The following is a 15850-nucleotide window of genomic DNA, read 5'->3' on the forward strand; positions in this document are numbered from 1 at the left end:
AATTAAGTCATGAATCAAAAGATGTGGAAATAAAATTAGGAATGTACGAAACAATTATATCTACTGAGAATTTTGATCTTAAATAAATTATAAACATATTTTACATGAAACTTTTGTACTTTGGCACCGGTAACAGTATTATTTGGCACAGCTTAATACGTCTTCTATCTACATGAATGAAAGTATAGATAATATTTACTTGCAGATATGTATTTATCAATGAAACAAAGTAATATTTATCTACCGTACTCAAAGTCATTTAATGGTCCTGAGCCCAGTCTATATCAGTAATTTTCGGAATAAAATCGTCACTAATTAATACTTTAAGTATTCATTAAATGTCTCTGAGTTACGGCAGTATGAGTGTTTATTTAAAAATTTGACCAGTTATAAATACAAGGTTTACGCAATTCCGGACAACCTAGTTTTTTAGGGTTTACTGGGGCTCCAGCTCCGCTCGAAAAGCAGAAGTAGTTATGGGGTGGTTTTTAGTCAGTAAGAGTCTGACACTCCCTCTCGCCTCGCTCAAAGCGAGAGAAGTCATTGACACACATTAACATACATGAATAAGCATAAAATAATATTGAGTACAAGTTATTTTGGTCAGTTTAAATTTGAACTAATAAGACTTAACGTCTCATTAACTGGTGCTAATGAGACGACCACCATCAAAAACTGAAATCTCATATTTACAATTCACCTTAAAACTAATCAGTTTCCAATCTCATTGTCAATCTTAGTCACAATATTCATTCATTTTAAAAATAGTATTTTATATCACAACCGTTGTTCTTATTAACCACTGAGCACAGTTAAAAAGTAGACATCACATAGTTTAAAAATATAGTTTTGTTTTGTCAGTTCAAAATTTGCTTTCCTGGGTGAAACCAGGGGTGATTGACCGCTATCTGAAGTTCCTCTTTGGGCTGTGAAGGACGAAGATCTCACAGCTTCGTGATGCCTTCATAGTTCGCTCATCAACTATGGAGTGTTCAGACCAATGAGGGATAGGATCTGAGTTCACACTTGGCCTGACTATTGAGAGTTCTTCGAACCTCACCTTGTGTCGACGCACGCATGTGAGACGGACCTGTGGACAAAGAAAGTTATTATTTTAGATATTTTGTTTTATTATAGGATACATTTTTCTATGTCGGAATTATGTTTAGTTTAACGTTGTAGATTACACATCCATATTGATTTCAGGAAAAAATATAGCACCGTCACGCCTTTTATCCCCGAAGGAATAGGTAGAGGTGCACATTACGACATGTAATGCCACTGTACCATGTAACTATTTCAGTATTTGTGTTATAAGTCCCATGTAATAGGGGGTGAGCCTATTGCCACATAATGAATACCAATTCAGTCCCGTGCTAACTGAGAAATTTTCGAAATGTCGAAAAAGCGCAGCGCTTTGCCAACCCGTAAAACTAACCCAAAACCTGAAAAACTCGACTAACGAGGCAGAAAAAAATCTATCTTAATCTATTATTACTGGTTGCTAGCCTATCATAATGCCTTAACACGTGTTTATGATTTTCTCGAGAGATATCTTCTAAATCCCACAAGTACGACGTGCCATAGAGACAAATCATAGAATCAAAATAGTTTATTCAAAAAATTGCCTACACATCAAACACATGATAATAATAATATCATGAAATAAAGGTAAATATAATTCATACGATTATAGGAAACACGAGTGACGATACCGTGTCCTTAACCTGCCAACGACATGTACAGAAACAAAAGCCTTCTACCAAAATAATATTTGTAAGGCGTCTCCATTATATTTCCTGGTCCTATTAACATTTATTCATGCATAAGTATTAGCAATTTATTAGAGGCTTATTTTATCTACAAAGCAATCAAAATTAGTAAGAATTGCGGTTACTTTAAGGTTTATTTTGCCTTTGAATGTTTTATGTTGTCTGTTTACGTGTTCTTAAACGGCTTTATTTAGCTATTTGTTTGGATGTTTAGTAATTGGAATTTTCCCCCTTTATGACGACAGATCAATCTGATTTTCGGTAAACACTCTCTTCCATGTAGATTAATAAATAAAATTGGTGTGTCTGTTTGTAATATTGAAATAACCGCTCTTTACTATATAAATATACTTATAGATACGATATACGCACTTAATTTTTTTGCCTAATAATCTATAATATGAAAATAGGTCGGCTTTTCCTTCCTGACCCTATAACTCCAGAACGCACGCACCGATTTCCACGGTTTTGCATTCGTTGGAAAGTTCTTGGGCTCTGTGAGGTAGTTATATAGCAAAAAAAATTCTAGAAAAATTCAAGAGAAAACCAGGAAAACAGGCAAAATCATTGATGATACGGATGAGCGAGACCGAGTTCGCCAGGTTTGCTAGTGCTCACTCAATTCAAATCTACACGGCTTCAGTGAATAAAATGTTTATACTTAGGTATTATTATTAAAGTTTTGTTCAGTCATGATATTCCTTGGTGTGGCAAAGTATAATTCGATCGCACAAACTTCCCTATTTACAGACATCGGCCAACATCCTTCTGTCATGAACCTTTTAACCTGCCATTTCCAATCTTCCAGCCCTTAGTATGAGTTTGCTTTACGTTTAAAATAATCGAAACGAGAGCGCATTCGCCGGCTCATATAAAACCAACCAATCAGAGAGACGAACGCGCTTTCCTTTCTTACTTTAAACGGAAAGCAAACTTGTACTAAGGGATGTGGAGATTATTGTCATAATTTTTAAGTTTCTTCACACCTTCTTATATTATATCGACACCAGCAATTTATACTGCGCTAACTCAAAAAGCGTACTTTACAGTAGAGGCGTTTAAAGGGAAAAACGTGATAACTTTTACATTAATTAAGACACTTTTTTGAAATTTGGTATGCTTAATATTTAATTTATTCATTGTAATATCTCATATTTATATTTCCTTAATTATTTCTATTTTTTGATTTAGCGCAAGTTAGCCGTATATAAACGTAATTCATCAAAAAAATGTTACATCTTATACACGTCTAACTTATGTTAGCGTAGTGTAGTACGGGAGGTCGTAGTACATGATCAATCATCTGATGCATATTTCAATATTTTATAAAGAACATGTACTTACTTACAAAAAGAATAGTCAACGTACCATTAATAAACTAATTAATACGTTAACACATAAGTATTTGCTATGTAAAAGTCGCTAAGTCGTTCATTTTACAAACGAACAAGTATACACACGCACGCACTAAACTACGCTAGCTATGAGTTAGTGCAGTGTTGCGCGGACTTTGACCAAAGTGATCCGCGCTCCGCTAATAATTGTTGGCGTAATATAAATCGAGTGATTTCAAAAAGTACCTTTACTTAGCGTTTTATAAGATTTGTAACTTTTTTATTTTTGCATATTTCTTCTCAATTTTTTTATGACGTATGTAAACACACATTTTAAGCAACTTGGCATAAAAAAGTTTTTTCCAAAATTCGAGTTGGCGTAGTATAAATTGCTGGTGTCGATATATTCTTTCTTAGAAAACGCCTAGAAAGCCTTAGACAGTTTACTGCTAAACTATTAGTAGTTCAGCAGTAAAAGTGTCTCAACCTGTTGATGATGTTTTTGGAACTGCATAATTATTTGATGTCATAACATTAAGGAACTAAACCAAACCACTCAAATACCTACCTGCCTACTCAAATTCAACGAAAAACAAAGTTTCGTACGAAACTTCGCAGATTTCGTACTACAATTCCATTTATTGCGAACTTTCGTGAACAAAAATGAACGAATGAAATGAAGATAAATAAATAGGTTTTGATATGAAATTAAAAATAAAACGTTATTTTAAGTAATTTTATTAGTAAATCAATAAAACCTACGGCCGAAGATTAAACGAAACTTCGGATTCGAGAATCGGAGTAGCCCTACTGTATATGGCATGTAAGCTGGTTATCAGTGGTACAGGCCACTCTTGCTATATAGCAAGCAAAATACGTTTTTTTCAAGGTCACGTCCTTTGTTATGCTTGTTTCCTTTCAGCCCCTACTTTTGGGTTTGTTATCTATATGAGGTCAACGCCGTTTTCCTTATTATTATTATAGATACTATAGCAGACTCAATTTATTCATCCCTTGGCCTTTCACGATGCATCCTTCACGTAAAGCCACATATAATAATATTATGGAGGGAACAATATCTTCAGTTTTCCATAGAAAAGTTGATAGCTACTATTTTTTCACGCTTTAGAAATGGTCTGTCATATTTTGAGGTCTGCTAGTAGCCAAAGCTTTATTTTGCATGGAAATTAGATATTATTCATAACGATCATTGATAATTTCAGCCATGATAGTCCACTCCAGGGCAAAGGCTTCCCTACCCTCCTTCCACTCCTCTCTGTGTAAAGCATTTTCTTTATAACCCCAGATTTAAAAATATTTAAATATAACATGACACTGCTTCTCAAGAAAAAACCATTAATGCTTTGACCGACCCAAATATCAAACCTGAAACACTTCACCAAAGAGATAGTGAAGATTTTTAACCAAAAAACTCTAAGCTGTTATATTAATATAAAATTGTAAACGTATATTTTGTCATTCACAACTTTTCTTTAATGTATGTAATTAAAAATCCGGTTCTAATTGGTACAAAAGGCCTAGACCGGTTACGTAAAATTCAACCATTGCTAAATGTCCCAAATTGGGTTTTCCTTATCCGATAAAATGTGAATGGCCGGATTCCCTTTAATTCTCCTAATTCCGTCGAACGAGCATTTTTTCTTTTCACCAAATGGCAACGAAAAGTTGAAAAAAGAAAAAATACCAGTGCTTATCTTTGGACGCCACGCGTAGAAGTCCTTTTAGACAAATTAAAATGTCATTCTTGACAGTATGAACCTATCATTTTTATTGCAAATAATTCATTAGATTTTCGTATTCAAAAGCTATTCTAACAATGACCTATATGTCTCAGAGCTGCGGCTCACTACCTAGTGAGATACCGGGGCTCCGGCTTGAAAAGCAGGTGTAGGAATAGAGAGATTTTTACCCTAGATGGTAAAAAACAAAGGATGATTTATACTACTAAAAAAAAAAAACTATGAGAGACGAACTATATTATATGTGTACTTGTGCCGAAGCATTGCTACGTTTACGTGATGTCGTAATTAAAGATTGTAAGTGTAAGTACTCAGGTTACAGTACCACTTATCATCAGACGGCTCGTAAGATTTGTTTTTGCTGTAGCATAAAAATATTATCATGTAACGAAAAAGAATTCACCAAAAAGATTTCAGACTGAAGAAATTAATGTAATAACGACAGAACTGAGAAACTTATTACTTCTTTGTTTGACCTCAAACAATAAAACTTCAAAGGCCTTATGTCTTATAGTCCTATTCTTTAAGCTTAAACATATCACTACATAGTATAATTCGACTGCACGGTTGGCGCGGTGGCTGGGCAACTGGCTGCCGTGCAACGTGTAGCGGGTTCGATTCCCTCACGGAGCAACTGTTTGTGTGATCCACAAATTGTTGTTTCGGGTCTGGGTGTCATGTGTATGTGAAATTGTATGTTTGTAAACGCACCCACGACACAGCAGAAAATCCTAATGTGGGGCAACGTTTTTTAAAAAAGAAAAACATCATATAAAACAAAATCGCTTATTCTCTCCCTATGTCCCTTTAAATAACTCATGTATAAAGGTACCTAGTAACACCTTCAGTCTGGTAGGTGACAATACACTAAATAGAGGCACTAACAAAATCTAACAAAATAATATGATATCTAACTTTATTTAGTAAACCGACGCTCACAATATGGTAGACGTGAACCCATCACTCAATACGAATTACGTAGTAGTCTCAAATACAGTTTCATTTCAACAAAGAGGAGGCTTTGATTGAAATCAAGCCCTGAAACCGAATGTTTCAAAATAATCAAATTCCTTGAAAATAAAAGAGATGACAGCTTATTTGGTTGAGTGGTTGGATGAAGTGGGGCTTGATACCTGGTTGAGGCAAAGTGAAAGTGTTATCGGGTTTTTTGTAATCTCTCATAGTAACCTGTCTGAAATCATAACTGGAGTGTGGTAATAGGTTTATTTATAGTTGGTGTCTTTTTGAAAAACCACTTTAAATTTTTATTTAACAAATCATTATCCCCCGCGTTATGGAGCATCAGACTTGGTAGCTTATTATCATTCTTATCTTTTATTGGATTGGTTGAGGGAAAGCAGTGTCACACTGAATTTTTAAAACAAATTTTGAGTTTCAATCGGCAGAATTGTTAACTTTTGGTTGAGGATAATGACGCCGTTAACTTTTTGTTTTTTTTGGCGAATTACCCAACCGTACCTCATAGGGCATTAAAAGGCTTCATGCTATATTTAGATAAACGAAATGCATGCATTCGTTAAATGCATGCCTTCGAATATCAGAGATTTAGTGAAAAAATTGACACATTAATAATATTGTGGTTGAAACTTCTTAAATTGAAGAAATTCAATTGAAAAGAATTTGTAAGAACCTCTTGAAGAAAATACTAGAAGACCAATTAAGTCTTCTATTTTTCAAATTAAACGTTGTACGTTAACTACAGCTGCCAATTAATAAGTTTCCACAAAACACTTGAGACATTTCACTCATTTATCCACCGTTTTATTTCAATCCTTTTAAATCCCCAATTTGTGTGAGACTGAAGCTGTGCTGTGCAGACGAGAGACTTTTGTTTGCGGAGGACAAAAGATAATAATTCATGATAATTAATTTTTTTACAGAGTTTTTGACTAAACTGCGCCCATATCACTTAAGTAACCATGGTATAAAAGAATTGATATTTATAGTTTAAAAAAGTAAGTCTGTGAACCGATGCTTCGGAACAAATGGGCCGGCTCTACCGAAATGATACCACGGCCTCACAGAAAACCGACGTGAAACAACGCTTGCGTTGGGTTTCGTTGTGTGAGTGAGGTTACCGGAGGCCCTATTACTTCCCTTCCCAATCTTCCTAATCTCCGATTTCCCAACAATCCTTAAATTCCTAACCCCCAAAAGGCCGGTAACGCATTTGTAACGCCTCTGGTGTTCCGAGTGTCCATGGGCGGTGGCGATTGCTTACCATCTAGTTATCCGTCTGCTCGTTTACTGGCTTATACCAGAAAAAAGATCTCATCATCACAAGTCAGTCTTGTTGCCCACAATACGTCCACTGCTGAACACAGCTTTCCCTCAGTGACTTTTAGATGGGTCAATTAGAAGTCACCTGCATTTAGCAACCTTGTGCGACCTTTATCAGATCGTTTTACCATCTTGAAGGTGGACGTCCTACGCTGGAAAATGATCCAGGTATGTTTTTTTTTTATATTTATTATTTTATTAAGCAATATGTTGACATTGAGACATTGAGCAGTAGTTTTGTTTGTTCAATAAAGGCGTGCTCAAAGTAGTGACCTGTGTTGCATCATTCTTAATATATTTGTGTTAATTGCAGCAAATCTTATGGAATCTTCCGTTTCAGATCTGCTAGGTAGTGGTATTCTTTGCCGAAGTCTGTATTTCCTGATGGGTATAATCTGGGTGTCTTCAAAGCCCGAGTGAATAGGTTGCTTATGGGCAGACGTGCTCCATCGTAGGCCGCATCATCACTTACCTCAGGCGAGATAGCGGCGGCGCTGTCTCAGTGTTTATTCAATAAAGGTGTGCTCAAACTAGGGACCTGTGTCGCATCCTTCTTAATATATTTATCAGTCTATATAAAGATCAATAAGTCGCGAACAGTCTCTCGTCTGCACAGATTTGGAAAATTAGGACCATTTGATTCTGTAACTGACATTGAATTAAGAGATTCCAATGTTAAAGACCAATTGAATAGAACACAGCCACGATGATAAGGAAAGATTAATTCTGATTCCTAGAAATTTGTGAAACGTTTTGACAAATGCCTACATTTTCTGAAGCGTTGAAACCAGAGACTGAAAGGTAGGTACTATCAATTATATCAACATTCTCAGAAACAGTTATCAGATATTTTGGGACAACCCTTAAAATCTTAGGAAGGACTTTTGATCCTTATTGATTGGAAAACATCATTATCCATGTTGTTAGTAAACAGGCATTTAAAGTTTTGTTGAAAAATCGTAATTTAAATCGTAAAGTATGAACTCGAGTATGTACACCCTAAACCTGTGATTATATTGATAGATAGATCTTTAGATCCCCTAAGTTTTGGGTATTGTGCCCAGCCTCTTTTAAGATGTATAATTTTATTCAGTAGCAGACGCGTTTTGGCTGATGATGGAAATCATGGAGTAAAATAAAATTGCATTTAATTAAGAATTTCTTTTTTTTTATATTGCCCCGCTTTGATTTTCTCCTGTGTTTAGGGTGCGTTTACAAACATACAAGTTCACATACACATGACACCCAGACCCAAAACAGCAATTTGTGGATCACATAAACAGTTATTCTGTGTGGGAATCTAACCCGTTACGCGTTGCACGGCAGCCGGTTACTCAGCCACCACGCCAATTGTGCAGTCAAATTATCATAAACTTGGGTCCGATCGAACAAGTTTCGATCTCTCCAATATCTTATTTCAAGAAAATTATTTTTTCACAGCGAGTAGGTATTTTGGAAATTAATACTGTACCACAGTAAGGGCAATTTACTTTATAAGTGATAGACAGGTGAAATAGCTGCCAATTTGCGTCTAAAGCAGATTGAGATTACTTAAAGCAAAATCTTGTTCTCTGTGGATTGAATAGTGTTGTTTCAGCCCACGTGACGTCATTCCTAAGCACCTTTAAACCTGTGCCTGAAGGAAGTTTGTCATTGCGTGGGATTAGCTGCCATATGATGATATTTGCATAAATATTTAATAACAGGTTTAAGCTAAGAATATAATTAAGGTGTAATGAAAAGACTCATGACTGTTGATGAAGCGAAAGAGGTATGTAAGATTCGTAGCAAAAGGGATGATGACGGGGTATGCAAATTAGAAATCTATTTAGTATGTCAATTAGGTAATGAAACAATATTAGACACGTGTTTTTTTGTCGTATAAGATAACAATACATAGATAAAAAGAATCAAAGTTTAGGAGTGCGAGGAAATTCGTCATATCTATATATAAAACGTACCTAGAAGTGGCGTCATGCGATTTTTCAAACTAATAATATATCTTCAAAAGTATTTATTTCCGTAAAAAAAATACGTGTCTAATATTTTAAAATAATGTACAATGTATGTATGTATGTTATACATACAAAGGTAATGGCTTCTTAGGAAATGATAGGGCAAGGATTTCTTATTTTACCTAACTGTACATCGAGATTTAAAACCTCTGAAAAAATCTGAAGAATCTTCATCGGTATAGGGTAATTTTTTATACACTCTGTTTAATTTTGTTCCTAGTATTTACTTCATGGAAATATTGTACGCACAAAATACAACGCTTTTAATAAAAGCGTTCAATAGTTATTTACTGGCACTGAAAAATTACCTTTGACGATAAGAGGAAAACATTAATAGTGGGTTTATAAAACAAAAGCCTGCTGACATGTCCTTGACCGGACATTTACAAGGGAATATTCATTTACTATGCAGTAGTTTCAGACTACCGCTTTTCATCACGAGAGTGCGGGTACGAAACCTACCAACGGCAAGTACCAATGTGGCTTTCTCCGAGTTATACGTTCCTTCTAAGGTTACTAAGACATTGTTCCGGGGGCTCCGGCTCAAAGCAAGAGAAGGAACGGGGTGGTATTTAGTCAGTAAGAGTCTGACACTCTCTCTCGCTTCACCCAAAGCAGGAGAAGTCATTGGATGATTTTCCCCCTCAATAAAAAAGATTAGTAAGACATTACTGACAAACGGTGAAGGAAAAAATCGTGAGGAAACCTGGACTTATAATTTCTAAATTATAAGTTTGAAGTCGTCAACCCGCATTAAGCAAGCGTGGTGATTAATACTCAAACATTCTCCGTGCTAGAAGAGGTCTTTGGTCAGCAGTGGCTCATTTATAGGCCGTATGCAGCGGAGTATCTAACGTATTTGTTCGGTCGGTCGGTATGTGACCCTATTCATAAAATGACGATGATTCGACCAAACCCTTTGATAGCGGGTGAATTCTTTATTGAGACATAAACACGCCCATAAATTCCTTAGGAAAAACTGCCTATAAGGAAGTATCGTAAAATCTGTCTATTAGACTTTCTTTATTATCTCACTTGCATTAAAAATGGAAAGGCTTCTTGCCTTCTGAATACTCTTGCAGCTACTGAAATGACATGACAGAAAATAATCAAGTATAGTATTCTTTAGATGTTTGTAGTTTTTTTTTACATTGAACATAATAACATACTTGACTTTGAAATCGATATGAAGCCTCATGTTTTTTATGGTATAACCCGATGAACGAGCAGACGGACCACCTGATGGTGAGCAATCATCGCCGCCCATGGACACCCAAACCATTTTTTTAAGGGGGGAAAATCACCCAATGACTTCTCCCGCTTTGGGCGAGGCGAGAAGGAGTGTCAGACTCTTACTGACTAAAATCCACCCCGTTCCTACTCCTACTTTTCGAGCCGGAGCCCCGGTAAACCGGCTAGGTAGTCCGCAGCTTCGAGAGGCATTATAAGTGCGTTGCCGGCCACTCACAACGAAACAAAACAACGCAAGCGTTGTTTCACATCAGTTTTCTGTGAGGCCGTTGTACTTTGTAATTGATACTCCTGTCGAGCCGGCCCATTCGAGCCGAGAGCATGGCTCTCCCACGCTTTGAGTGACTTTTACTGTGATATCTTAAGTCCTCTTGTTTCCTAGTCCTATCTTATTTAGGTAACGAAGCTAGGATGCTTACTTACGCCCCAGTAATTTCTGCGTACAGGGAACAGAATACATTAATTGTAGATATTTGCTAACACAAGAGTACTTACATTTAGGCACAAAAAGTACGTACATGTCCTAAAAAAGAGTGAATTCACAAAGAACCTGGTCCTTTGTCGAAAGTTTGGTCCTAATTTCGTCTCAAAAGAGATAATAGACAAAGAAGTGTGTTAAGTGAGTTACAAATGACTGAATTTACGACAAGGTTTCTGTGAATACGTACTTTTACGATATATAGTCTTAATAATCTTTACGATTCATCAATTTAAGGTACAGAAAGGCTTTTGTATGTGATCAATAAATAAGCCTCGTTATGTCTTTTGAACCCCAAAATGGCAAATATAATTGCAGGATGCGTCAAATATCAAAGTTATTTAGTTTTTGCTAGAAATGCACAAAGATACGTAGATATAGTAATTTAAGTAATCATTTGGTGGGAGTGTCATTATTTTTAAAATACTTTAAAAATATTTATTTTAGTGCAAAAATAATCAGACCAATTTAGTTTGTTATTAAAGTCAAAGCTTTTATTTCCATTAAACTATAAATGGTACTTTTCAAACGTTAACAACTAAAGAAATAAATAATAGTCTGTCAGTCTATCTGACAGTGGACTCACTCCAAAATGTAGATTTGATTGGGATAGAACGAGCAAGAAACCCAATTCGCTAGGTCTTTTTTTTAATATGATTACAATATGGTGTACTGCTTCGTTGCTCATGAATATGAACCCCTAGCGTGACTTGAAATTAGTTGAGTTACTTCATCAAATATTTACGTGAGTAAGGATTTTATTCACAATGACTGGGTAACCGCTATGTATTAGATAACTTTCAATTAATAATGTAATTTGTATGCACTATCTGTCACATAAGTTTATCGGGCATTTATATGATCCAACTTAGCGCCTGTTTCACCAACTTACCACATCACATCGCCCTGTTTCTACCCATAAATCGTCTAATGAACATTGCAAACTAATTTAATGATTACAGTGTTAATCAAATATACTTCAACTTTAGAGCAGAATTAACTTCAAACTTTACATAACGATTGCCAACAGATTTGTATGTTCAAGGAATCGATTTGTCGCTCGTTGCTCGTGTGTAAGTTCACAAAGTGGGAAAAGAGTGTCAATGCAGTGTACTAAGCGACACGTGCGAGAGTCAGCGTAGCGAGATGGCATGTAGCATTTTATATTACTTATTTTAAAAGTAGGTTACATGTTTATCTAGTCTGTATGTTAGTACAGTAGCAGGGGACTGTTTAAAAAAAAAAACATTCATCTGCATATAACAACAAAAGGACAAAGGACTGTTTTTAAAAAAAACATTCATCTGCATATAACCTATATTGACTGCACGGTTGGCGCGGTGGCTGGGAAACTGGCTGCCGTGCAACGTGTAGCGGGTTCGATTCCCGCACGGAGCAACTTTGTGTGATCCATAAATTGTTGTTTCGGGTCTGGGTGTCATGTGTATGTGAACTTATATGTTTGTAAATGCATCCACGACACAGGAGAAAATCCTAGAGTGGGGCAACGGTTTATTAAAAAAAATGTCAGTGAAATCAGTAAAAAATTCTGGAGATAGAATTTTGTGATAAAAATATGTCTAAAATATAATGCTAACATCATTTTCTACCAAAATTCTACCCTTAAATTATTCATTTCTACTTCTAAGTTAATTCTGCCAACATTTCACACACTGCCAAGATTTCTTATTTATGTAAATGTAGCAGGCAATGGCCTTTCTTAGGCAATGGGCTAAGAAATCTTCAGCCATAAGAACTCAAGACGATCTTTAAAGTACGCTCAATGCTCATGTTTGTTTGTATAACTAGAATTCTTAGAATCTGTACAGAAACACAGACAGAAGGTCTAAATTACTAAATGTATTATAATTGACATTGTAAGTGTAGCAAACGTAAATTATTTTCGTGCAACCGCAACGTCACGCCTTTTACCCTGAAAGGGTAGGCAGAGATGCACATTACGACATAAAGCTGTTATGCAATGTACACCCACTTTTCACCGTTTGTGTTATAAGTCCCATGTATGCCTAGGTGAGCCTATTGCCATATACTGGGCACAATTCCAGACTCCGTGCTACTACTGAGAAATTTTCGAAAAACATAAAAAAGCCCAGTAATACTTTTTCCGACCTGGGAATCGAACCCGAGACCCCTTGTCCAGCAGTCACACTTGCGACCATTCGACTACGAGGCAGTCTATTTGCAGTTATTTTCGTGCAGTAAATCTAAAAGGTAAGCAGAGGTAAAATAATATTTTCACCAGTCATGTTCTAAGTCTCATGTAGATAATAGGAGAAAAACCAATCGCCCTATACGTAGAAAAATAATTAAGAATTCCTGATAACCTTTTATGAGTAACACAGTAAATAAAAGATTCGTCATACGTGATGTTATCGTTAGAAGAACGATCTCGTTGTTTATATCAACAAGGAAAGTTATTAAGCATTCCTTTCCTACGCAAAACAATTTAGCAAACAATCAAGGAAACAATCTGGAAAAAGATACAACAACATGAATATTTACTAAGTAAAAAGTATAAAAAAAAAAATCCAAATTACAGCAAACGAAATACTGATACACAAAGATCCAATCACGAAATTGAGTCAAATAATATCATACACAAAACTCAATATTGAATGTACGACCTGATTTGGCTGATTTTCTTCAGCGTTCGTATAATGTAGACTTTTAAAGACGTACGGATAAACGGTTGACAGACAATTTAATCTGCGAAATCCCAGCTAAGGTACACGAACGATGAGACCGCAATATGAATTTACATACCGTAAAACCAAATTGTTTTACAAGAAAATACACAAAGCTGACATGAAATTCTAATGTAGTGTAGCAATGTTATTAAAAATCTTATGTTCTGTTATATTTAGAACAGGGGTTCCCAACCTTTTTCTGGGCTTGTTATGTTAGGCACCACTATTACTATTACTTTTTTTTTTATATCGTCACGCCTTTTATACTCGAAGAAGAAGGCAGAGGTGCACATTATGGCACGTACCACCACTGTACAATGTACACCCACTTTTCACAATTTATGTTGTAAGTCGCATGTAATAGGTGAGCTTATAGCCATATAGCGGGCACATTTCCAAACTCCGTGATAAAAGCCCAGCCACTCGGCCAACGAGGCAGTCACTTTTTACTAACTTTTATTATATGGTCCCACACCCTGATTTTCTCATTCACTTATAAAACTAGTGCTCCTCTCACTTGTCTCCTTTGATGTAAGTTTAATTCGAGATTTAACCGAGGTATTTATTGGACAGAGGTGTAGTCTTGTGTATTTTATTTTCATTACGCGGACCATTTTTTGTGTTCTGCGGCCCACCGGTTGGGAACCACTGATCTACAGAAAATTGTAGCTGAATTTTGCTAGCCAAAGACTATTTGAGGCTATTCTTAGCTCTGTTGAGACTTATTCGTGCCTCGGGGAATATAAAATCAGTCCCGATTTTTAAATTAACGTCTACTCTACTATAGACGCTATGGATAGTTAAATAGTCTACAAAGGTATAATTAAAAATGCCTTAAGCATTTTAGAAAGAGTTCTCTAAAACTTGATGAATGTTCGCAAGAAATCAGAATCTTAAGTATATTATTAAATTTTTTCTGTGTCGTGAGTGCGTTTACAAGTAAACAAGTTCACATACACATGACACCCAGACCCGAAATAACTATTTGTGCATCACGCAAATAGTTGCTCCGTGTGGAATCAAACCTGCCACACATTTCACGGCAGCCGGTTGACACCCAGACTACCGAAATGACCACCCGTGCCGTCAAGCAAATATTTGTGGTAACAATTTGATCTGTATCGCGTTACTCCATTTCCAAAGAATTTGTTTGATATTTAATTATAATTAGCAACACAGTGAAACTATGTTATGTATTTATTCGTAGCCCAAAAATACATATCCCAAAATAAATATATATTTTTATCCAGAAAAAATATAATATTGCTTACTAAAGTTTCCACATGAAGAAAGTCGCTCGCTACATCTAGTAAGGTAGTATCTCATATATGTTTTCTCACTCGTTAGCCCAAGTAAACATGACTACCCGATATATTTGGCTTGCTATCAGTATCCGACGCTATCAGAAGCCATTGTGCTCGTATTACGTCGCATTCAACATCTAATATTAAAGCGAAGGCGTGTGTGTGTGTGTGTGTGTGTGACAGTCTGTCTCAATGCTAATAATGTTAAGGCGAAGATATCTTGCTGGTGTATCTCCTAATGTTTTGACGCTTGTTCGATTAGTCTTAATGTCGCTAGGGGTGACTTTGTATATCAAAATCATGGATTAACCCTTGGTATGCCGGAACGCAGATCTACGCGAGACAAAATGTGTTTTCTATTGTGTCTTATATACCAGCTTACAAGAGGTTTAAGGGACTGTTTGCTGGTCAAAATTGAAATGAGCACTGAATCTCACTACTTACACAATGATTAATTGCTATTATGTAAGTAAATAAACGGAGTTATGATTATTTGCACTTAGTATTTACTTCTACACGTTTTTATGCATTTTAACTTTAATATGTATTTTTTTTATGTTTCAATCGTCTGTTGCATATTCATTTTCAAGCTAACTAGTTCGAATATAATAGCGTAATAATAGCATCGAGATAATAGCATAGAATTTTGGTTACGTTATTTAAAGAAAAACCTCAACTTTGAATTCTCAATATTATGTATTTTGGGACTAATTAAACACCAATCACATGACTGAATTCAATATAACTAGTAGCCACCGAACTATGTAAACCTTTGGTACATCCGATACCCCGATAATTACCTATTGCGAATAGCCTCGATAATCCTCCTGTACTGAATATCTTGATTAATGTACTTGAAACTAGATTGACTACGGATCAATAGACAATACACATGGCTAATTGTAGTCGACCGGAGTGATACCAGGG

At 35.8% G+C, this 15850-nt stretch overlaps 1 protein-coding gene across 1 annotated transcript in view; it reads right to left on the reverse strand.

Moving 5' to 3' along the window:
- Positions 1-348: 348 nt before the first annotated feature.
- Positions 349-15850, reverse strand: part of LOC118274328 (adipokinetic hormone/corazonin-related peptide receptor variant I) — a 146654-nt gene continuing 131152 nt past the window's right edge. Inside the window, exon 8 of the mRNA XM_050707728.1 lies at positions 349-1090. Coding sequence (XP_050563685.1) covers positions 905-1090 — 186 coding nt within the window. The 3' untranslated portion in view covers positions 349-904. The remainder of the gene's footprint in view (positions 1091-15850) is intronic.

The sequence above is a fragment of the Spodoptera frugiperda genome, chromosome 3 (genome assembly GCF_023101765.2).
Source record: "Spodoptera frugiperda isolate SF20-4 chromosome 3, AGI-APGP_CSIRO_Sfru_2.0, whole genome shotgun sequence".
NCBI lineage: Eukaryota > Metazoa > Arthropoda > Insecta > Lepidoptera > Noctuidae > Spodoptera > Spodoptera frugiperda.